Source organism: Dermacentor albipictus, chromosome 3, assembly GCF_038994185.2.
Source record: "Dermacentor albipictus isolate Rhodes 1998 colony chromosome 3, USDA_Dalb.pri_finalv2, whole genome shotgun sequence".
In the NCBI taxonomy this organism is placed as follows: domain Eukaryota; kingdom Metazoa; phylum Arthropoda; class Arachnida; order Ixodida; family Ixodidae; genus Dermacentor; species Dermacentor albipictus.
In genome coordinates this window covers 101431890-101457808 of record NC_091823.1, presented here as the reverse complement: position 1 = coordinate 101457808, position 25919 = coordinate 101431890, and the positions used below count along the sequence as shown (strand labels likewise).

The 25919-nt window shown below is 44.8% G+C and overlaps 1 protein-coding gene across 1 annotated transcript in view; it reads right to left on the bottom strand.

Moving 5' to 3' along the window:
- The window catches only part of LOC139057731 (uncharacterized), a 101674-nt gene extending 76264 nt beyond the window's left edge, over nucleotides 1–25410 (bottom strand). Inside the window, exons 1-2 of the mRNA XM_070536479.1 lie at nucleotides 24361–25410; nucleotides 19935–20031 (exon numbers count right to left, since the gene is read on the bottom strand). Of these exons, the coding sequence (XP_070392580.1) occupies nucleotides 19935–20031; nucleotides 24361–25248 (985 nt within the window). The 5' untranslated portion in view covers nucleotides 25249–25410. The remainder of the gene's footprint in view (nucleotides 1–19934; nucleotides 20032–24360) is intronic.
- Nucleotides 25411–25919: the final 509 nt, after the last annotated feature.

Genomic DNA, 25919 nt, shown 5'->3' with positions numbered 1-25919 from the left:
GAAGCATCCCATCTAAGGTGCCCGGATTTTACTACATGTCAAATGTGGTTTTTGAAGATTATCAAGGGAAATGGTAGATGCGCAGCTCTATCTTATATATAGGCTGAAATTTTGGACAGGGAAGAGCTGCTTGTTACCAAGGGTAAAACGTACGATTCCTCTCAAATTAATGGTCTTCGAGTTGTGTTCTTTTGTGCGACGTGGTACAAGGAGATGTTTTGCGAATATCGGTGGGGGCGATTGACGAAGGTGTCACATGTTCTTGACCTTAAGAACTCCAAGTGGGTGCCCAGAAGTAACCTAAATAATTCCATCCTCATTCAACTGATCAAGGATGGGTGTTTGCGTATAGTCTAATGAGACATTTTTTCGTATCGTGTTGCTTGGGGCCGTAATCTACTTGAATATGTGAAGTGAAAGCTACACTAGTTACTTCATGCCCTCGAAACGAACGATGTGTCAGCAAAAATGTAGCGGTCTCAAATTTTGCCTTCTATTTGCTCTGTGTACGATAGGTGAATGTTAACATTAATAATCTTCCATCCTCAACAGCAAAATAAGCACGTCATATACACGTCTGTGGCTATTGTGAGGTAGCTGAGGTAGCTATGAAAACACAAAGTAGGTTAACGATATGATCCAATTTTCATACTTCTTTTTAGAAGCGTTTGTTTCGTGGCCTTCTGGAGAGGAACAGATGTCTCACCTTTTAATCCAATATGCAGCAACTTAACAAATAAAGTATCCAGTGCTGCTAAAAATGTGCTCAACCAATCATGGGCGACACAGCTTTCCTTTGTTTAAGTTTTTAACATCTGTGATAACAAAGCTGTTTTGTTAAATAGCTTAGTTACAACGCGCACCACAAGATATGTTGGCATATATAGAAATAATAAATATTTACAGATTAAACCTGTATTTCTTCTTAATATCGCAGAATTGGTGATAAGCGTGCTTTTTTATATACACTCTCTGAAAATAGGTAATTTATTCGTAATTTTCGCGAATAGTCGCATAAAAGCTGGAAAAGCATGTTGATGGATTAGAACAATATTAATAAACAGGCTTCTATCCCCCCAAAAGCGCTAGTACAGGTCAGTATGCAATCTCACTGCACCGTGGCCTTACTTCCTCATGATTACATTAAAGCACTGACACCCTTGCCAGCTACAAGATCACGGCGACACTCATACGACACAAAGCGGCACCAATCTAATCCGCTGCACTCAGAAGTTAAATTACTTGGTCTCATAGTGGCTAGGAGTAAAAAGGCAAGTTTTTGTCTGAAGAGTCTATGTGCAATGAGTGGAAATGGCTTGCGGATAAAGGTTCCTAGGGAGCAGTATCGAGACTATAGTAGTTTACGCAGGGCTCACAAACGAAGGAAAACGTCAATGCTCTCCCTCAACCGTATCTCCACAAACTCATCTCTAATAGTTTGTAATAAGGGTGGCAGACCCGTGACTGGAAGATATGTCGTTCGCGGAAAGCCAATTCTTCGTCACAATAGAGCCTTAGCGCCACAACGGCGGGTGTCATTTCCGATCCCCACTGTTCGCCTTGATGACGGCGTCGTCAAGTTTGATCTGAGAATGGCGCGGTAATCCCGTGGGGCAGCGTGAGGCCACCGAGTCGCACGGCCGGAGAGGTGGAGGGACTCGGTACGAAGCGTCCAGGATTGCACCGACGATAACCCACGAGGGTCAATGAGGAAATGGTAGGGACGGTACGTTGAAAGAATCCGCGAATGGAGAATGTAATGCAAGGAACCTACAGTCCTCCCGATGTGGAACAGTTGAGAAATGGGAACGCTGAAGAAGAATTGCGGTGAAGGACGATCTAGGACGCGCATGCTGCAAGAGGGTCTATAAAGGAGTGCTAGTTACGTAAAAAAGACCAAGAAATAGAGATGTATCATGAGAAAAAATTTCCACAAATGAGCGAACACAACAAAAGAAGTTCAGAGAAATATAGAGAAAGACACACCCATTATAGCAAGAAGAATGCAATTTTTACTGCCGCAGTAAGTGCGGTTAGTACGTCACGTGCCTTGGAACAAGCTCTAAATTGTCGTCATCTATTGATTATAAGCAACATGTGCTATGCTTCTATTTAGCCTCAGACCAAGTTATTTCTTTCTAATTTCCTGTTAGGTATATTACACGCGAATTAAGCGCTACGAAGACATCTCAGGCGGAGGAGTTGTTCTTCTCAAAGGCTACCAAACTAAACGCATGGCCCAATATATAACGCATCTCATTTGCCAAAAGGGGAGAGTTATGGGAAAACTATGGTACACACGGATAAAGTTGCGGTGAATGGAACCCAAGCAGTACTGAGTCCTAAAGCTAACTTTAACTTGACCCAACTTGTGCGTGAACCCACACGCGTCGCAGGAGAAGCAACTAACACACTGGACCTCACACTGACGACTCCGACAGCCTTAAGTTCATGGCATGCCTCCGAGAAATCAGCGACCATAAAGTAACCCATGAAAATTCCAACTTCTCATCTGTATTGAAACAAACCTCCCAGAAAACTCTATGATAAGTCACTACGATAAGTTACTACGATAAGCTCCACTATAAGGGAAACTACGAAGCAATCAACATCGGAATAACTAACTTTTGTCGTTCTTTGAAACGACCTTTCATTCTAGAGGTGTAACCGGAAACTAGACACTTTTCAAACATAAGATTATGGAACTAACGAACACATCACGCAGTTTTCGTAAGAGTAATCCGAAACCCGGATTCACAGAGACACTAAAAATCTCGAAAAAAGAAAGAAAACGCGCATCCATCCAGCGTACGAAAAGCACTAGAAAGCTGAGCAGGCATACTTGGCCGCGATTGGAAGTGCTAAGCGCTCGTTTTACGAACCAGAGATACCGAAACTCACAGTAGAGAAACCCAAGGAATTCTGGATGGCGATGAACCCAAAGAAAACGCGCGCTATCGCGTCCACCAACTATGCTGGTGAAATGATAACCAACAACAACTGTGCAGACACATTTAACACTGCATTTTCATCCGTTTTTATAGACGAATACAAACCACCATGTTTCATATTCAACAGTAGTTGAATTTTGTGCATCATAGATAAAATAAAAAAATTTCATCTGTTCCCAGCATAGATAACACCAATTCAAAATATTCAGAAATTCTAAGTTATCGTGTTCCCGTATTTTCTGTTCCTCGTTTTCACAATCACTCTCCGAAGGAACTATTCCAGATGACTGGAATGTGTGGAAGGTTGTTCCCGCGCATAAAACGGATACTACTGATTCTCCTCTTAATTATCAGCCCACTTCATTATGAAGTATACCCTGAAAAATCACGGAACAAATCATTTACTTTCATCTCACGGAATTCTTCGATTCAAATAACTTTCATCCGTAACGGCATGGATTTTGCAAGGGATGTTCGTGCGAAACTCAATTAGCCGTTTTTCTGCATGACATTCACGTGAACCTTGATATTAGTCTGCAAGGTGACGTCATCTAAGGCATTAGATAAAGTATCTCATCAACGTCTGCTTCTCGAACTTTCCCAGTTGAGCCTACCGCAAACTTCATCGCATGTATTAACGAATTCCTCAGGCATCGCTCTTGAACTGTCTTCATTAATAACCAACCCTCCAACCCGCCTTCAGTAACCTTCGGCGTCCCGCAGGGTTTCTTCCTCGGTCCTTTGTTATTCCTCATTTTCATTAACGACTTACCCCAGCACGTATCCTGTCATATGCGCTTTTTCGCCGATGATTGCGTAATTCATCGTTGACTGACTAACCCTTCTGGTGAAGAACACCCTTCTGACACTCCACATTTGTTTAGAAAAGTCTTTCACTTAGGCCCAGCTTTGTGCACACAATCTCTTGGGTAAGCCCAGCTTAATAATGTAGTGTGTGCTAGATCGTCCCTGTTTACCGGGCGAGAAAAGTAGAAGAGGCACTGAAAGCCGACCTTGTAACCTAGGCAAAGACAGATTCACTATGAAATAAAGTACGAGATGCTGTCCGACATAGGAAAACTATATAAGTGAGTTTTAGAATTGGCGTACATGCACTGGGTGCCTAAACAAAATAATTTTTTTTTTTGCTTTTGATTAGGCAGGACGAATAAGGTTTTAGAATCAGCGAGCGCAGTAACCTTAAGTTGCCTGTTTAGGTGCGCTATCATGTGGAAAACATAGAGCCCCACGACAACAAAAACGCAATAAATTGTTTTATTGCGATAGCAATTATGTGGACAGTCCAGGCGCCTTGCTGTCGCCACCATTCGCGTCACCGCTTTTAATGAAGAATATATGTATAACTCAACCTAAGCATATTTTGAAAAGTTCATTTCATATGAAGGGACACGTTAAGAATTTATTATCTGTTTCTAGCCCAATGAGATACAGAACACGCAGACTCATTGCTTTGGCATCTCCCTAATTTTCCTGCTACACCATTTACAGAGCTTTCTGAACGCATTTATAATCGCACGTGACCCGATAAAGACTGTGAGACACGAGCCTGGGTGCAGCTCTCACAACCTCTGCGATTTGGATTATGGTTAGGATTATGATATTTTGACAAAAATGTAAAGCTAATGTCACGTGAAGCAGCTGCCGTTTAAACGCCCCAAGTGTACGTCCGATTTCTACAATCTGCAGTCGGTTCGACCAACCAGAATGGCACTTCACTTTCCCGGCGACGCTCGTGTTCGCGCATTTTTCTAGCAATACCATTTGCAATCGCCGTAGGACTACAGTTTCGCGTCTTGTCATTTATGTAGTATTGTTTTTGGAGCATTGTTATTTAGAGATTTCGGACACTGCAGCTAGTCCTTCCCGTATGGAGACTGTGTCGCCCGCTTAATTATTCGCAATGTTAATCAAAACATGTCTTTATTGAACACTTCTACTTGCCTTGTTGCTCTTCTGTTACAGGGAGCACCTGTAAATCGATTCATAGAAACCGGATCCCTGTTATTGGCTAACCTAAAGATGAAGCAAAGCTAATAGTTACACTGCCCTCCCCTCCCTCCCACACATCAGCACGATCCTGCAACGATTTAGCCACGACGCAAAGCTAAGAGTGCAGTCGAGACCGGCAGCGTAGAAGATCATGGTGTTTGATAACGACTTCCCTTGCATTCTTCCACCACGTTCATGGGAATCCCGATACAGTCCCAGAAGTTTCATTACGTATCTTATTAACATCCCCCACGTAGTGAGTGAGGGAAAACTTTATTCAAAATTTCCGGCGATTTCGACAGGTTGGGGCCGTAGGCACCCCAGCCTAGGTGACGGCCTCCAGTTCTTAGACGCGGGCGCCTACCTCGGCGTGCCGGACGGTCCACAGTTGATCGGCGAGGTCGTAGCTGAACGGTGCCCCCACGTAAGCGCGAAAATTGAATGCGGATGTTGCATATAAAATTTTGCAAATGTACTGCAAATATGCCTGAATTGATCAGCGGCTACAATGCCCAGCAGTACAGGACTAGCCGGTCTCCGCACGCCGCGAGCAGCACCAAAAAGAAAGAACGCTTCAAAAGTGGTTGCTTAGAAAGCGACACCATCTTACTCTCGGCTATTTCGCCTACGGTCACCTGTGGTTCTGAGGTGTACCAGAGCGCCCAATTCTTGAAGTCATTGCGAAGTTTTACGGTTCTCTTTACGATTCGCGTGACTATAGGCCTGCGAAAACCTTCTAGCGCCTTCAGCCATCCCTTGGGACCGTACTTACAATGTATCAAGGCTACCCTCTTTTATTGGCGCGTAAGGCTCTAGAAAGCAGCTTTTTAAATTTACATCTCGGCAAAATCAGAACCACCTTATCTAAACTGTGACCGGCAACAATCCAAAACCAAGGAAAAACTACGAACGACCATCGGAGTCCTGAAAGCGTAGGGATGAGGAACGCACCTCTGTTGTTTACAGCCTCATTTTAGTTTCCTGCCATCGTTCTCCCTGGCGTGCGAGACCCGTTGCACCGCTTTTTTACAACTACGCACCCAGTATTGCCCAGATAGCTTTCCCTACTGCATCTACAGTGCGAGTGGGTAAAGCGAAGGAAGTATGGGTGTGGCGTTAAAGTGTAGCTTCCTCTTTTACGACACTGCCGCCGTTTGAGTCAGCGCTTTATTTTTGATATGGCTACGCTTGCAGATGCGGGGTACACAAAACCCGTCTCCCTGAATTCACTTCTGACACAACTCTGCTGTATCACCCCATTTTACAATCAAGGAGTGTCTAGTTTGAAGATACAACGGCTGTGCGTAGCTCAAGGGTGCCGCTACGCACAAAAGGCAGACGAACATGTAACATTTCTAGTGTCTTGCTCGATGTGTGTTTTCCTAAATTCAGATCATGATACTACACAACGTTGCATCCATAGAATACAAGCATGTCCTTCCACTTATTAGAAAAATACAAGTTCTCAATACCAGTAACGCGAGCCTGACATTCACAGAATACATGGAAGCATTTTACTGAGCAAGAGATAGGATATCTGGGTTGTAGTATTGTGTCGTGGGTGCCTAACGCGATCTTAACAACGCAGTTCAGCCGGGAGAATTCCTTATTCAGAAAGAAATGTGATCTATGCTGCCGACATGATATATGTCCAAGTGTATTCATCTTGTAAATAACTCACTAATAGGAGCGCACCAGCCTTTTATAAGAACTTCAAATAGAACTAAAGTGCGGCTCTGTGATCGCGTTGCCTGAGCACAGACCATTTCATTGGCTAGTACTCTAATGGAACGCCCAGTCCTATGTTGTTTTCCGATGTTTTCCTTTATGCATGTATGTGCCGACTTCTTCGGGTGCTGGAAGCGGTGGAACCTTCTGAGTATGGAAATACCTGATGGTACTATAAAATATATCGCTAAGCTTACCACATGACCGAAATTCATTCTGAAAGGAAGAAACATGCCGTATCTAAAACGTGCACTCGTGAAACAATGTAACATATGACAGTGCCACGCTGTCGTAAATGTGAAGAAGCGAGCACTGTCAATTCTGCGAGTTAAGAGCCTACTAGCTTACTGGGGGCGAACGTGTATCGTAGAAGACAAGCAACATGTGCGTCGTCTATATATATGTTTCTCACTCTATGCTCGATCTTGATCGCTGGTGCTCGAGTGCATTCAAGAAGGAAGTGCAGCCCTACTCGCGATCCGCGTGCAGACCGATCACACACCACTCTTCTACTAAAGAATTCGTGACGACATTCTCAGAAACTTCAGATACTGCAGGCGTTATTTGCGCTGGAGGTTAACCTGATCACAGTGATAATCCGCAGAAAACGAATACCTGCAATAAATAGAAGAACTAAGCGTGACAATGCCCTCTCCTAAAGGACAGCGTCCGGATGCTCAAGAAAGGTTCATGCATGCAATGTGAAATAAAAAGCGACCATACAAACAGGGAGGAATAAAAACGTAAAATATAATAAAAATAAAGTAGCAGCGTGTGCTGTCATTTCTTGTGCCTTAGTTTGGGTCTCAGTAGTTCGAGCTCTAAATTTAGCAAAAAAAGAAAAGTCTGCAGTACGCTGGCGTACAAAAAGCAGCTTCAGGCGAGCTACGCGGGTGAGTTTTGGCCATGCGTAACACCGCGGTAACTGCGTAAAACCGTCAGCCACGACTTTGTAGTCCATTGCGCCACGAGCTCCGTGTATTCTGTGGAGTCCGAAATGATGTCTTAGTAATTTTGAAGCGAAGATTTCTTCACCTAAGCTCCAAGAGCTTGGGGTGGCAGATACTCCTCGGTTGGTGCGTATCTCGCGGAATGTATTCTATAAATATGGAGGGATAAATTTCGAATGGTTACGCAAACGAACTTTCGTATAAAAATCTACTTGCTTTCACTTCGTACCGCAGGAAATGCACTGACGTGATAGTGCACTGGACTATTCAGCCGTGGCTGATGGTCTTATGCAGTCACAGCGGAGCTGCGCACCATTAAATGTCGTCCACGCAGTTCGCCCTAGACCACACTATAGGCGATCTTTTTTTTTTCATGTGCGTGTTCTTTGTATTTCAGATTTCTTGTGCCACTCTCTCTCTCTATATATATATATATATATATATATATATATATATATATATATATATATATATATATATATATATATTGACTTTATTTACTTACTTATTTTGCTTCACCACCATTATGTTACATCGTGGCAGCGAGGAAATCTGAATAACTATTGCAATATTGATAATAGATATAAGGATTCCCTGCGAAATTATGGCAAACACTTAGGAGGCTATATTAGGCAGATATATATATCGCATGAGGCGTGCGTGCAACATGAAAGTAAGTGCTGCAAAATATATACAATTGCACAAACCTTAACGCTTGTATAGCTCGCCTGTGCAACTACATCTACATAGATAATGACGGAACCCTGATCATGAGAAGGAAATTCACAGAAGAATAAAAATGGGTTGGGTCGCATACGCCAGAGATCGCCAGCTCCTGCTTGGAAACTTGCCATTATCATTTAAAAGGAAGGTGTACAATCAGTGCATTTTACCAGTGCTGACATATTGGGCAGAGACTTGGAGACTGACAAAGAAGCTTGAGATCAAGTTAAGGATCGCGCAAAAAGCGATAGAACGAAGGTTCTTAGGCATAACGTTAAGAGGAAGAAAGAGAGATATTTTTATCACAGAGCAAACGGGTATATTCGATATCCTAGTTGGCATCAAGAGGAAAAAATGGAACTGGGCAGGTCATGTAATTCGCCGGTTAGATAATCGTTGAACTTTCAGGGTTAGAGAATGGATACCAAGAGAAGGAAAATGCAATCGAGGACGACAGAAAACTAGGTGGAGCGATTAAATTAGGAAATTCGCAGCCGCTAGTTGGAATCTGTTGGCGCAGGGCAGGGGTAATTGGAGATCGCAGGGAGAGGCCTTCGTCCTGCAGTGGGCCTACAACAGCCTGATTATTATTATTATTATTATTATTATTATTATTATTATTATTATTATTATTATTATTATTATTATTATTATTATTATTATTATTATTACAACAACGACGACGATGATGATGACTAATAGCTCAGACTACAACTTCGAGCAAGAGGCCGTATATGAGCCCTGTATGCTTAGCAACATATTGTGCTGGTTAGCGCTTGTCTAATTAGCGTAATCAAAAATAAATAATGATTTGAAGCATGTACTTATAATGTCATCTGGTCAATTCTAAAACACACATGTCTTAGTTGAATGGCGCACGATATTCAATGTTCATTTCGGTCTTAATGAACCAAGGACAAATCTCGTCCAACTGCCGTCGAACATCCAGCGCAAGTTCTATGAAGGCGTCACTGTAGCATTCACTCGCCATATGCAGGATGATCTCTAGCATATGCTTTACCACCAGAGGAACTACCGTAACCATTATCTGCTTTCCTGGGGACTTGTCAAGAATCTATTATATCAGCGCGTGCTAACCATGCTCATGAGGTCGGTAAACCCAAAAGTAACACTGTTGCACAGTCATCCATTGTTTACAGATGAATGCGAAAGATTAGAATCAGCTTCTAGAGTCTTTGACAAGCACCAGAGACACCATGCATTTTCAGAATTCACTATTAAATTTCTTTCGATTAGCTGGCTGTAAGAATTACGCAATGCTTTTTTTTATTTTCACGTGTTTTCTTCAGTAGTTTGCGTTTTTTTCTGCATTCCGTACAGACACCTATTTTGTTCTTGTATGCTTTCCTGGATTTTTCATTTGCTTGTTTGCTCATCTGTATTTCATGTTGGTACTGGTGCTTGTTCTGATGTCACTATCGTAATTTATGAGTTGCCTGTTTCCTTTTATACACATTGTTACCGCGACAGCCCACATGCCATAGATAGGTATTTTGGTTCAATATAACATTGCGCTTCGAAACGCCAAGTCCGCCACAACATTTACTATGATATTTCCTCGCAATTACTAGAATTACGACACCGAGTGCAGGCTAACGTGGAACACATCTGTCCTTTGCCTTCACAGAGGAGCTCGAATATCCACTTCCGGTTTGCCTTTTCTTCGTAAGACAGGCGGGTTAATTCTAAAGCTCATTGGCGAGCCCACTAAGAGCTCGCTCAGAGTGGTTTGCGTACCATGGTGACAGATGTAGCAGCAGTGTATTCTGTCATCTGCTGGGCTCTCCTGTTTGATAGACATAGTTCGCGCTTGAAGATTTGTTGCGAGTCCAACATAACTTTTGACGCATCAGTACGCTTTGTTGTTACCTTTAGGCCATAGGTATATAGAGTTTCATCTCCATCGCAAGGGCAGTCTGCAACAACGGGTAATATTTAGGTACTTTGTGGTTACATTGTACAACTAGTGATTCCGGACATTCATAGATATTCGATGTGCCTCAGGAAAATCGCAGAATGCTGTAACATCAACGTTCTATTTTCAGAAACAAGCGGATTGTGCAATCGTTGTGGAAGTACCACAGCTGGGCTTGGAGAGGGAAAAAAACTAGCTGTGAAAAAAAAAACAGAGAAAGGTGTGTAGGATGCAACAAAGGTGTCACCACATCCCAATGACATGCAGCACTATAGTTACAATAACCAAACAGGCAGATGTCTGAATGATAGGCTACGTGAATACAAAAACAAGCTTTAGCAAGCTGACAATGCCAATGGCAGAGTGGGCCCCCTTGGTAGCTCACAGACGTGAAGTCATCACAGACACTATTTTGTTATACACGGATTGCGCTAGGCGCTACAGCAAGGGGAAGTACATTCACAGACAAATAAAGCTTTACGATCCGCAACCAAACCCGCCGTGGTTGCTCAGTGGCTATGGTGTTGGGCTGCTGAGCACGAGGTCGCGGGATCGAATCCCGGCCACGGCGGCCGCATTTAGATGGGGGCGAAATGCAAAAACACCCGTGTGCTTAGATTTAGGTGCACGTTAAAGAACCCCAGGTGGTCGAAATTTCCGGAGTCCTCCACTACGGCGTGCCTCATAATCAGAAAGTGGTTTTGGCACGTAAAACCCCAAATATTATTATTATTATCCGCAACTAAACACTCTGACGCCATGGCACATGCATATGTTCGCCAGTTTCCAATGCCTCTCTGTCTGTACATGAAGCTTTGCGCTGTCAAACGCATTCAAGGAAAAGAAAATCAGCAGTGAACGTGTGTTGGTCACGTGAGGATATCATATTTTGCAGGTTATTTTGCGAAACTTAAGCTACTGGTCGACTTTCAGCGCTCAGCACAGTGCGTTCCCTTCTACCAGACTCATTTCTCACCTCCTGTCGTCCATTAATTAAGGCAGTTGGGGCCCACTAAAGGATGTTCTAGGGACGTGATGTATGGACTTCGCGGATCGATACCCCGCACGGAGGTCTTCGCGTATATCATGCCTCTACGGGGGTGTGCGCAGTTTCACTGCTGTTTTAGCGCGCACGCGTGAGAGCGTGCTTTTGGACGTTAAGGTTTTTTTTTTTTTCACGCCTGCCTCTACTTGGCATGCTACTGCGGGTGCGCTTGCAAGCGAGCTTCTTCACGCCCGTACGTCCTCCTCTACAAACACGGCAACCTCGGGGTTTTCATGCAAACGTATGTGCAAGTATGCGGATCTCAGTGGGCATTTGTGTGTTATGGCAGCGCAAATGTTATGTGAATTCGATAGCTTCAGAGAGAATAAAAAAAAAGAATGTGGCTGTGGCGGTATGCAGCCAAAGTTTCACAGGCTCGCGGCTTCGATTCTAGACCGTGAGCCCACAGGGCTATAAAACTATAGCTTAATTACGTTTCCAATTTAAGAAAACATTTTGCGTAGACGTGACTTTGTTGCGGCACTGTTTACCGTACGTACGTAGTGCTCTCAAGTATCACCAACCTCTTTTCTTCCACCGCAAGACAAAGCCAATCTACGTCTTCCAGAGAACATCCACAGCAAGACAAAAACAATCTACGTCTTTTAAGCATCCAATGCCGATCACCTCATATATCCTTCCGAACATATGTTACCATCTGTCACCCTTTCGTTCTGAAAGCAACCATTCTCTTACTGTAACGATGAAGGGAACGTTGTACATTCTACACTTTTCAAAATTTACGTAAGTCAACTTCACTCTGTGAACGACAGTGGTAGTATCCCATTCCCCTTTGGAAGAACCCCACCTATATATACTGTGGCGAGGAAAGCGTACATCGCCTTGAAGAAGACAAGTCCACTTGTCGAAACATGGAATTTAGCCATTATAAATGGGGCAATATCTCAGTCTGTATGTTGCGTCAATTGGCGGCCTCTTCTCAGCTATGTTGTGCGTGATGCGGCGGGTATTTCCTGCGCACTCCGCGCTGATGAGCAAGGATGTCTTTTGCACTTAAGTTGTTGGCATCTTGAGAGGACTAGTGCGAGTGTTGGGGTCACAAGAGCACGCCGTCGCTCGGTTGGTACAACCTCGAGCTAACGTGTTGGCCTGTTCCTTCCCTTGTAGCCCCACGTGTCCCGGGCACCAGAGTATCCGATGATGGGGGTTGAAAGATTTGGGAATTATCGCGAAGCTAGCGGCAGTCACGTGACCCTTAAGAAGCACGCGACATGTCTCCCTGGAGTCCGTGACCACAGCCGAGTCCCTTTGCGAACGCTCTGCGTGAGCAAGGTAACTTATCATGCAGATAACTTTTTAGGAGTTGCGGTACTGGGCTGGTAATTACCAGGGCTTCTAGCTTACGAAAAAGTATGTTAAGATTAGTGGTATCGAAACATTCACTATGGTTTTCTCTACGAAATTGAAAGAGTAATATGAACGATACTTTCGTCTGGACAGAGCAGACAGATTATATCAATGGTTAAACTTGCGCGCACACGTATTCGAATCGTTCGTTTTTTAGTTATTTTTTTATTCAAGCCTTGTGGGCGAAATCGCCTAAACTTGTCGCCTTCAGCAATTGTGACCCCCCAGGGTGCGACTGTAAGGAACACATCGAGCACCACTGCGCTATACTGCCAGACTTCCCTACATTTCACACTCTGAGCCGCTGCTTTCCCCACTGGTGAAGTTATTCTGAGTTGATGGCCATGGCGTGCAGCTTCGCTCTGCGGTGCCTCGGAGTAGGAATAATTCATGAAGGTGCCGAAGGCAACGCAAGTTCTCGGTTGGCATGCGTTAACTATGATGTGCCCGAGTCCGCCAGATGGGTTCTCTACGAGCAAAACACCCTCCTTTCTCCCTTTAGGAGGCGGCGTTACACGTTCTGTCCTGGAAAGCAATGCCGAATACGCCGGCGGAAGCGTTCAGTCATACAATGGCCAGTACAAACGACAAAGTACTTTATGAAACCTAGTGAGGTTCTTCTAGACATGCTGCTGTATTGAAGAAATGCAAGGAAGTTGTGTGTGCTGAATTGCCAAGCGCAGCACCCATTATTCCTGGCGCCAGAGTTCTTCACCAGTTTAAGGCAGTCACTCATTTGGCCTCCACGTCGCAGTGAAATGTTAGCGAAAGAACAGTGCATGCTTAAGCATCAGTAACTGAGAACGCGACTTTTGAAATTTGTTTGTAGTTATACCTTTTCTCCGCTTATTTACCAAGTATAACCACTGTAGTTAAGTAAGAAATTGGGCTCTTGCTGCTACTGTGCCTGAACTAGTTATTAGAAACATAAGCGGAGCTAAAGACAAGTGATGGGGTGCCGTAGACACGACGAACATACCGGTGCAGTAGAATAGCTGGCAAGGGAGGCACCGACACGTCATCAGTTACAGTACGCGGCATCTGCACGTTTTTAAAGCGAATAGTTGAAGGAGTACCTCTCACAAATGTGTGGCTGTTGTCATGCCACCATGGCCGTCACATTATCCTAGTTCTGTGACGCAATCTTGGTGAAGCTGTCGTCGCCACGCTGCCATGTTGTCCGTCAGAACATGTAGAAGGTAATTTGCGCCGCCATCATCAAACACTGTTATCGTCACCAGCAGTGTACTTCGGCAGCATTGCTCGTTTGTCCCTTTGATTTCTGCCGTCCACGCAAGGTAATTGTTTACTTTGACAATGGTGTTCGATGGTTCCCTGCATTAATCTTTCTTTCTTAAATTCTGGTCAACGCTTAGTTCTTCATATATGAATATTTATGAATATGTCAAGTATGACGCACGAGAGACAGGCTGAAATAAAAAGAGCTTTGCCGAAGTTGAAGAAAGTGCATCCAGTATAGAAACCAAAAAATAAATAAGTCTGTAGTATAGAGGACAGAAATTGTTTCAAATGAAAACGATTTTCCTAACTAGTGTTGACAAGCTATAAAAAATGAGTTAGTCTCATCCGAGAAGACAGACAGTGAGACAAAAATAAGGTGATGAAATATTTTACTGAGAATTCTATTCAGTGAATTTCACGGTAGATCTCTGGCACTTACAAATTACCGGAGCGAGTGTCATAACGTCCCCAACGCTCTGCTCGCATATACTGTGTCGTGACCTCGCAACACAGTATCCTAGCTCCTCAAAGTTTAACTCAAACTAAAACAGAAAAGCTGTTTTGTTATATATTTAACGGTACGTCTTCGCTGGACCGAATAAAGTTCTTTCGCTCACTCAGTCAGTCACAACCTCTGGCTTCAAATTTTTTTAGAGTTTTAAGTCGAGGATTCTTACGTAACAGAAATGAATAGCCGAAATTTTCATACCAGTACCCCTTTGAAAGCCAACTGCAATGAAATTTTGGAAAATATAAAAGACCTGGGTGCTGTAACGTAAAGCTATTCCAAACTTTTCCATTCCAAAATCTACGATCAACCCTCCATGATTGGTCAAAAACATTATTTGGACCACCACAACTTTGCCTGTCTGTCACGTGACGTCACGAAAACCGTGATAGCTCCCCATCTGATTTGACGTGCACACACTGATTATGCATGATTGGACAGAACAAAAGAAAAATAGTTATTTCTGATATGACGCTTTTTCGCCATTAGCCCTCGGTTATTGGTCAAAAGTTTTCGGGCTACGCCCACTTCGCCTGCCTGTCACGAACGTCACAAAACCACGAAAACTGCCCAAGTCGAAGTTACGTGTATGCGTTAAAGATGCATTAATATGCCGAACAAAACGGGGACCCTATAACGTAAAGCTATTCCAATATTTTTTATTACAATCTCCTGACATCAAATTTGCGCAACCGCGGACGCAAGCAGCGGGTGGTGATTCGCAGGGTTGTCTAAACAGACCAATCAAACTCTCTCCTCGTTCATAGGAGGTAAATTTTCTGTTTGGATAAACGAATAACATTGCCTACACTGAGCTACTCGTATGTAATTGGCTGACAAGAGGTGAGGAGCACGCTCAAGTGGAGAGGGATTCGATGGGGCATTCACATCTTCAGCAACTTTACCTTTATCTGGTCAGTATAGAATGACAGGTTCTTGGTTCTCAGCCACGACTGAATATCGTGTCTTCTAGTGGATATAGATGGCACATTTACAAGCTGCATTACTGGCGTTGTGCATGATGATAACGCTAGCGGTTTCAAAGTTCGGCAATAATTGTTCAATAAACAACTTCTCAAAACAGTTACCATCCATCTTTGAATGGTAATCACCAACGCTTTTCTTTGCACGAAAGATAAGGCCTGCTCCATTTACGAAGCCCTTGTCGATGCCTGCGTGCATGGACCACAATGAGGCGACCGCCCTTGCTTGCTAGAGCTCGAAGACCTGTCGCTGTTCCTTGCCGAAAAGCTACTTGTGTTACAATATAGCTTTGTTCCTCCAACATTGCTTTTGTGTGACCTGCAGTCAGACAGGTCTCGTCTAGAAAGCACGAGGTCCTGCAATGGAAATGGTACGCACACTTAGTATTACACGTCATTCTATACCGTGCACGTTCTCGCAAGGCTTCCAATCCACAAAAATTGGCAGCGTCGCAAGACGCCATGAACACACAGTCCGAAGCAATAACGAGCTTTATAGCGTTTTTTCTTAAGACGCAACGTGATAGGACGCTACTTCAGCCCCACCATATTCCACAGAGAGAAGCGTAATGAACGAACTTTTGGTAAACATAACTTCTTGCTTCCATATCGCCCGCATGGTCCGCAGTTACTTTCTGCGCCACAAGACACTGTCGTGCCTTTCCAAGAGCGCACAGATCCGCTTCGTCTTCCGGAAAGCGAAGCTAATGTCGTTTAGGAGTCTGCACACAGTCCTTTCGCAGGCACTGGGCATCTGCATGTCGGGGTCAGCTAACACATCTTTAGCGATTTGCGCCGGCGTAGGCAGCTCGTTACGCATGAAATATGGATGCAACTCGTGTCTCAAAGCACCAAGCGTGAAGCTGTCATACAGCTGCATTCGTGTCCTTCCAGTTTTCTCAGAGCTCCTTCCGCACTTGACGTCAGGTCTTCTCCACTTAGGATATAGCAGCGGACCTCGAAGGGCCTCTGCTTGTTAAGCTACCATCGCCTATCCTGCCCACGGAACATACACTCAAGCCGGTCAGCAGCTCGCTCTTTTATGCACGGCGACGGTGGTGAGCTCCGGATGGACAAGCGCGGTTGCAGCATAAACGTTGCATACCATTTGCTTCGTCTGCTTAGACAGCCGTTCGCGGGCGACGTTCGTCACAAGCTTCTATGGCGAGTCGACGGAAGAGCCAGAAGCTGACGAATGCTAACTTGAAGGCGGAGACGCCATTTTGCCTTTGAGGTGCACATTAAAGTTGAGTCGTTTCTCACACCTGCAAAACGAGAAACTGCAAAGCATAAAGTAAAGGAAATGTAAAAATCTCCTTCGTGTGCGCTTCGTCCTCCTTAAAATGGCTTCCTAAAAAAAATGAAGCAATGCTTTATTTTAATGTTATTCTTTCTCACGCAGAAAACACGGACGCAATTGTGGGACTGCATTCTTTACCGGTAGCATTCGCGTAATTTGGCTGCGTAGCCTTCGCTTTACTGCCAAGAAGAGTTGTCCGCGAGAATAGAGCGTGCGACTCATCGGCATGACCTTCAAGATGTTGGGGTGCGAGCGGCTGTGCACGACGCGATGACAAATCTCGGAGGCGGCACGCTGGGACACGCGTAATTTATGGCGTCAACATCCAGCTTTACGCGTCGTTGGCAAAGGCGTTGTTTAAAGGCGGCTAACAAGAAAAGTACGCAATTACCAGCCCTGCAGCTTTCCTAAGATTGCTTTAGTGGTATGTGCGACTTCATAAAAATTTAGCCCAAGTGAAATTTCGCTGCAGTTGATCCTACTTAGCTCCATGAAGTTGCTCGTGGAGCCGTTAGCAACATTCACGAATTTACGTGCTTCTGTAGAAACGTTGGCAACATAGCATTGAGGAATATTTGGAATGGAAGATGGCCTAATTGTACTCAGTTTCAGCATGGCAGCAAGCAGACCAGATGTCATCAAATGTTTTTTTTTTCATTGTCCATCAAAACAGACTTCTCTTTCTATTTATTAGCTCTGTTAGCCAGTTATTATACAAGGATGACCGTGACTCTAACACACTATTTCCCCGAAGCAGAAAGCGATTAAAAAGACTTGACATTTTATTCTTATATTTAGTACAGCTTACCCTAATCTAGTCGTTGTTGTTTTTGTTAATAGAATAAGTAATGAATAGTTAAACGTCATGCTTGAATTGTAATCACACATGTGTCTGCTCAGCTTTAGTATAAATTTTACTTAACAGTGTGAGTAGCTAATATACGTGTTATTGCCTAAAGTGAATGGCTAACTAAAAATTTATGTCGTGAGTGAAAATTAGCGGTGAAACTACAAGCTACAATAAGGAAAGTGAAGTAAAGCGTGTTGGAAGCGGAAAGAAATCTGCGATTTACCTTATGAAAGAGTTGCGCAAGGTTATATTCAAGGCTTAGGTGACGAAATCAATCATGTTCAGTTGGATATAACTTTCAATAGATCACAATATGCAAAGAACCCCACCATTTAAACGAGGGAGCTGCTATCGCAAGTACGCTTGCTTCAAAGCGTTAGCTGGCAGGGTCGATGGTAGGACTTTTACCGATTAATACGAGTGCAATGAAATAGGGAGGCTATACCGGGAAGTTAACGAAGTGCGGTTGCTACACGCTCGAGCACTTCGCGGTGTTCAACAGCACGTCATTTCAGAAGTATGCGGTATATCAAAGTAAAATATACAGCCAATATGCATAGTGTTTCGGTAAAACATGGCGAACAACGCCAAACACTGCACTTTCTTCATGGGTACCGTATCACATTACCGTGCGTTAATTAGCCCACCGTCTAAAACGTGTGCCGTTAACGAAAGACTGCGCGGCACAGGATTAAACTTCGTGGCGTTAAATTAGCGTCAGTGCAAGGAATGTGGAAAGATACTAAGTTGCATAAACCTTCATTACGGTTGCCGTCGGAAATTTTGCTCTCTAGAAGCGCTGCTTGGAAAAGAAACTGCTATTTTGGAATTTTACTTTAAGCGAAAAGCTCAATATTTCTGCTATATCCACATGCAAAAATATTAAAAAAGTAACTTCTAGCCTGAGAATAATTAGTTGAGTATATTCAAGAAGAGAAGGCACAATTTGAGATCCTTAATTATATCCTATCCTGCTTTCAAGACCACGTCGTACGTAATAAATCAGATGGGCATGATGAGGACGTGAACAGGATTAATGAGGGCAGCCGAAAACTTCAAAAACAGCGAGAAACTCCTCTTTCCTGAGAAAGCATTTCGAAGCCATAAGAAAGAGCTTAGTGACTTGCCCCAGCCTTTCAGAAACTCGGAAAAGGCTAATTCGATCAAAATTGTGGGGCTCACGATCCCCACATTGGACAGTAGGCTAGGGACACCATAGTGGAGCGCTGGGGGTTATTTTTCGTATCAATACAAGCACAAAAGCGAGACCGAGCGCATGGACGCTGTTATAAAAACAGCATACAAAACGGCCTTACAGCTACCGTAAAGCCCAAGCACAAAGAAATTGCTAGCGCTAGGGGTATATATCACCTTTGAGGAGCCAGCAAGTGCCACGCTCATAGCGCAAAGGGAGCGCCTCGACAAGACACAACAGGGAAGGCACCCTCTTCAACAGCAAGGGTACCCGCTGACACCCCAGTACTGCAAATAAGAAACACAACTCCTGCCTAACCACATTTGAGAACATTGTAGTAGACCCTATCCCCAAGAACATGCACTCCACCCAAAATCAAGAAAGGAGAGCAGCGCGTGCCTGCATGTTGCACAAACGCTGTTTGAGAGACCCAGGTGCATACTACACGGACACTAGCCCACATTCCTAGTCGCCTCGTCGTGGGCCCATATACACAATCGCGGTCGTCAATCAGGGGAATCTGGTAGCATCTGCCTCCATCCGGGCCACATGCAGCGCAGCGGCAGAAGCAACAGCGATCGCTCTCGCACTTTGCGACGCCGAGAGCCAGCGAAGGTCCGCCCGCGTCCTTACGGACTCACAAGCAGTGTGTCGTTTGTACATGAAGGGAACACTCCCTATACAACCATTCGAATCCTGGGCCGCTCAATAGAATGGTCCCGTGGTAACGTCTGGTGTCCCGGACACAAAGGCCTGCGGGGCAACCGAGAGGCGGACTGCGCAGCTCGAGGTCTCACTAGCCGAGCAGCAGACCACACCGTTCTTCAGTCCCCGACAGACCGACGAGCGACCCACGAGTTATTAACCACAAGTCAACGAATATTACAGGACCAACGCCTCGAAAGAACACAGTACCCTCCCTTACACAAAGCTCTCAATAAACTCCAGGCTAGGAAATGGCGCCGCCTGCAAACGAACACATACCCACGCTTGTCTCTTCTATACGCAATTTCCCCAGGCAGATATACGTCCCGGACATGTCCCTGGTGTAGCAACCACACAACGACACTCGCGCACGTTACACATGAATGGACCGACCGTTCGGGCGACGCAATTTCGCCACGAGTCACAGCACACAGACTCACTACGTGGTCTTGAGAGGCTAGATTCTCCAAACTGAACCTGGGAAGCCAACTGGCGACCCTCGACCAGGCCCGGCGAGCCGCCATTGCCAGTGGAGCCCTGTCAGAGGGAACCACCCAGGAATAAACCGCGCAACGATTTCTGCTATAATAATGTTCACCCTCCTATTACCACCTGAGTTAACGTTGTAAGAGTTGTCGGACGATCCCACCGCTGTCAACCAGATGTAGGAATCGTCAGACGATCTCGCCGCTGCCAGCATTTGAAGGAGTTGACGGTCGTAGAGAGGAACTCGGTGAACAGGATTTATTTACATTATTTACATCTTAGACAAGACATACATCGACAGCGTGACTCCCAAATGGAGCACGCAAGACGACGCATACAGCAAACAGCTTACGAGCGCACAGCTCACTAGTACATTTCGAGCACGATGACGAGCACTCAGCTCACGAGTACATTTCTAGCACGACAATGAGCACGCAGCTCACGCCCAGTTGAAAAACACAACAGGAAATTTTCACAGTCTGTCGTATTTTGGGACGTTGTTTCTGTAGTTCTGTTGCCTGTAGTTCTGTTGCCTGTAGTTCTGTTGCCTGTAGTTCTGTTGCCTGTAGTTCTGTTGCCTGTAGTTCTGTTGTCTGCAGTTCTGTTGTCTGTAGTGTGACGTCCTGTAGTAGAAAGTTCTGTAGTTCTTGATCAATATTTAATTAAAAATTGACAAACACGTCCGTAAAGTTATGTAAATTTGTTAGTACAAAAAAGAAAAACACAAAAGTAAAAAAAATAAGGAAAAAACGTCTTCGCCTAGGATTCGAACATGCGACCTCATGATTCCCAGCCCGGCATCTTACCACTGCACTACCCCTGACATTTTTTTTTCTTTATTACATGGAAAAGAAAACTGAAGGTGTATTACAAAGTGGACACAGCTACACACTTAAATTAAAACTCAGGCAAACACACACATGCATCCAACAAGTGCATCCAGTCTGGCGGAGGTTCCTGCACAGCGTACACACTTCTTACATACGCAGCACTTTCGCGAAAAAAGGATTTTGTAGTTCGCGGGCTTTCGGCATGGCGATCGCAGAGTCTACTTCTCCACAGGCTATATAAACCAAGTACAATGAACATGTCGTAGGGAGGACCACCTGTAACGTTAAACGGTAGAAACCTAATTGAGTATGGAGTTATGTCAATGTCCTTTTTAAGTGTCCGTTGGAGAATGTCCCAAAAAAATACAGCATCCCTACAGTCTATGAAACAGTGATCTATGGTTTCGGCACGTGGACAGAGCCGACAGTTTGTTGACCATGGCACAAAGCAACCCCTCGAATTCAACCAAGTTTTAACAGGGAGTGTTTCCGAATGTAATTTAAAGAAAAATGTTTTAACTCCAGGAGGCACACACATTTTTCGTACGCGTTTAAGTACATCCTGATAAGGTCGATCTAAATAAGGTGCACGATACAAAGGATCTGGGAAAATAGAGTCAACCAGTGCCGCAGAAATTGCTTTTCGACTCGCTGTGAACACGTACTCCAGGCTGAATCTAACTTTCAAGAAAAGAAATGTATCAACAACCTCCTTGAGAAAGCCCCAAGGAGCCTGTGGGACATCTTTGACATTTGATGACACTACTATGTTAGGAACATAATGAACTAAACGCAGTTGCAACATTTCACGCAAGAACGGATGGTCACTGTCTCGAAAGAAAAACAGACGAGAAACAATTTGCCTGACGAAGAGGTGTACTAATCCTAGACCACCACGTTCAAGGGGGAGAAACAGATTGTCGCGCCGCATCCATTCACAGCTCGAACTCCAAATGAATGTTGCAAATACGCGATGCAGTGCCTGAAGGCGAAGTCTTGAGCAGTGCAGTACTTGGAGCACATACATAAGACGGGAAGCTAAGAAAACGTTACACACTTCAGCACGAAAGAACACGGACAAATTCCGCCCTCGCCATGAATTCACTTTACGTTGAATTTTGCCAACTTCTCCCGACCAATGAGCGTTGCTATTTCTATACTGTGAGAGAGGCACACCTAAATAACGCAGGTCTTCTTTCCATTGAATTCCTGCGTAATCTGATGGCATTGTGGCCCATAATCCAAACCAAAAACCTGAACTTTTTTCAAAGTTAACGCTTGCACCAGAAGCAGCACAAAATTCTTCTGTAATTGCAAGAGCAGTGTTTACACTATTTTTATCGGTACAGAAAAAGGCCACGTCATCTGCATACGCAAGAACCCGAACCTCATTAGTCAGTAATTTAAACCCTTGGAAATTTTCTTCTTTAAGAATGCGCATACAAAGTGGCTCTAAATACAAGCAGAACAGAAGCGGTGACAATGGGCATCCTTGTCGTACTGATGATGAAAGCCTAATCGGATCGGAGAGAGAGCCATTCACTATAAGCCGCGTTGAGCCATTAGCATAACATATCCTCACACCTCTAAGGAGCAGAGATCCGATATTTATCTGCTCTAGTAAAGTAAACAGGAATGAGTGATTCACCCTATCGAACGCGTTAGCCAGATCTAGCTGTACCATTGCCACCTGTCCAATCCCCTCAGCTACACACTCTAGCACCGATCTCGCAACATGAATGTTCGTCTGAATGGACCGTCCCCTGATGCCACATGTCTGATGATCACCGACCACAGATGTTACTACAAATTGCAAACGGTTAGCTAATACCTTAGCAAAAATCTTATAATCCACATTGCATAAGGAGATAGGACGATATCCGTCAACTTTTTGCAATTTCTGTTCATCATCGGTTTTGGCTATAAGGACGGTGTGTCCTTCGTACATTGTGGCGGTTAGGTACCCTACTTCCAAGGCCTCTCGGTACACCTGAAGTATTAATGGTGATAAGAGGGAACGAAAACGCTGATAAAATTCGGCAGTAAGGCCATCCGGGCCGGGCGTTTTGCCCTTCGCTAACGAATCGATGCATGAAGTTACCTCATTGATATCAATGTTTTCGTTTGTATAATCGTACTCATCCTGATTTAACTGGGGCAGCAACGATACAATTTTTTTGGCAGCATCTGTATCCAATGGCATATGGTCTCGGAATAGTTTTTGGTAATGTTCAAAAAATGCTTTAGTTATTATAGTAGGCTCGTTAACAATGATTCCACCATACTCTATCTCTAGTATTTGTTTAGACAGCGCGTGTCGGCGCTCATCACCAAGGGCCCTACTGCAAGGCTGTTCTTCCAGGAAACGCTGCTCTCGCGCCCACACTAGTGCACCTCTGTATTTTTCTGCGTTCAAAGTTTGTAATTGTGCCTTGACCTTGTGAATATCCTCAATATATTGACCCGGATGTATGCATTCAAGCTCATGCAACTCACTCAAAAGTCTATACAATGCTTTGTAATTATTCTTTTTTTCAAAGGCTAATATTGATGATTCTTCGATAGCTATCATTTTAGCTTCCTGTTTGAATAATTCCCACAAAGCAAAGAGTGGCAAGTCTTTGCGGCAAGACACATGAGCTATAAGCTCAGTAATACGATTTAAGAAACGCTCGCGCGAAAGTAACTGGTTATTAAATTTCCACAGCTCCCAGCACATACGCCGACTTTGGTGCCGACGGCTGCCAAAAGATGCTGAGACTAGGCAATGGTCACTAAAGAATATAGGATGCACAGTGTAACCATGAATAAGAGGTAGCGCGCTAAGTGAAACGTAAATTCGGTCAAGCCTTGCATGCGAGGTACCCTGGAAGTGCGTATATCGACATCCCGCCTTTTCATTTTCCCCAATGTCCACAAGCTGATAATCACATATCAGGCGTTGCAACGCATCACTACTGGGATCATGTCTCAGCTTCAGCGACGTACGATCTTGCGCGTTACATACACAATTAAAGTCTCCAAAGAGGACCAATGCACGATCAGTACAGAAATGATTTTCTAGAGATAAGAAGAAACACTCGCGTTCACGTAAGTTGTTCGGGGCATAAACACACACAAATCTAAAGCTCGCGCCACTGATATCAATATCGCAGCAGATTAGGCGCCCTTCCCTATCTGTAAACAAATGTAGGAAATCACACTGTAAATGTTTGCTAACAAATAACATACAGCCTGCGGAAACACCTACTGCATGGCTGACACAAACATTATAGTCAGATATGAATGGAGATAGAGCTACTTCTGTGTTTTCGTCGGATTCAATCTTTGTTTCTTGGATAGCAGCAATATCTAATTTTCTATTGCGTAACAAATGAAGAAGCTGTACTTGCCGTCGCTTACTTCGTAAGCCACGGACATTTAAAGTGCCAAAATGGAAGGGAAGAGCGCCCGCCATGATTACCTATGTAGGTGCAGCGTCTAAACGCTGCTCCAGAGGTGCACCACTCCCTTCTCGATGAGGTGATGCACTATAGACTTTTTGGTGCACGTTAACACAAGGGACATCAGCAGGTGTAGGTGTTCCCCGGAGCGGTTTTGTCAACTTTGACACCTTGGGAACGCGAGCTTCCTCTGTCGAGGGCGATGGGTTGTCGGATGGCGCTGGACGCTTCTTGGCGGCCTCGCACATCGATCCAGATTCCACAGGCAGTGGGCGATCTTGAACTGGTGGAGGTTCTGCCCAAGACACAGTTGGTTCGTCGTCAGGTGCCTTAGTCTCCTCCTCGCTCGCAGGCTTCTGGCTGAGGCTAATGTCAGCCGGTGACGGTTTAATCTGTTCTTGTGGATGAGTCTCAGGGAGTGTTTCTCCAGTTGCATCCACAACTTCGCTCACGTCCATGAGATGATCGGTGATGGTATCAGCCTCAGCCGGTCGATTTCCACGAAGCTTGTCAGCGTAGGTTCCGACGCATGCATCTGCAGGGTGACCGTAGCGGTGACAGTTACTGCAGCGTGGTGTTCGACATTGTCGCCGGATATGCCCAACTCTGTTGCACCGGAGGCAAAGTGGTGGTCGGCCAGGTACCAAGATAAGGCACTGGTGGCCATATATGCTCAGCAGATGTGGCAGATTACCGGCAGAAACGCCATCTTTCAATGTGAACGCCACGTCTCGGTTAGTCATTTGCCAGCCCTCCATGCCGTCACACCGCCACATTTCTCTCGTGATGGACTGCACTGTGCCATATGGCTCTAGCGCTTCAACAATCCGTCTCTGTTCGAGGTGTGGGGGAAGCCAAAGAAGCTTCATCTTGACATTCTTGCATTCCGGGTCAATGACAAGGCACTTGAGGCCTTTCACCAACAACTCGCCTTTGTCGACAAGTTTCTGTTTCGCGATGCTATTAACACATGTTACCAACCACAAATGGCTCATCTGGTATTGTCCAGCGCCGAGTATTTCAGATGCATTTAGCACTGAAAGGAGAGCATCGCGAAAGTCCGGGGCTCGATACGGCCGCCCTGCCAGGTCAGCATGCAGGAAAACTGAATTGAGGACGGTGTTGCCAGTCGGTAGACGAGGAAGAACGACTTTATAATTACCGGAATCGGTCGACGACGGTGGGTGTGATCCTCGGCCAATAGCCGATGCGCTGTTTCCAGCGGAGCTCATCGCAAACGTGGCCGTTCGAACAAGCCTCTTCTTCTTCCTGACATGCTATATGAGCGTACGTTTTGGCCATGTGAATAGTACGACGTGCTGATACGCTGGTGTTTACATTTGCATTTTGAGAGGCAAGATCCGCTATCACTCCACCGCGTCAAGTGCCGCATCTCTAGAAGAGCACGAGTGTTCGTACCATTGACAGGTACATCGTGCAGTGCTAGAACATCGATTTTGATGTACGATATCCATATTAAATAAGGAATTCAGAAATAGACAGCGTTGACTTTTAGGGTTATTACTGCTAGTTTCGACAGTTGTCTCTCGTTCTTTACACTTTTGAGCGCGCATATATTTCGTGTGTTCAATGCAAAATAGCTAGATAAACATTCGTGGATGAGAGTTCTTTCTGACAGCGTACTGGCTTCTCACGGCAGCACTGT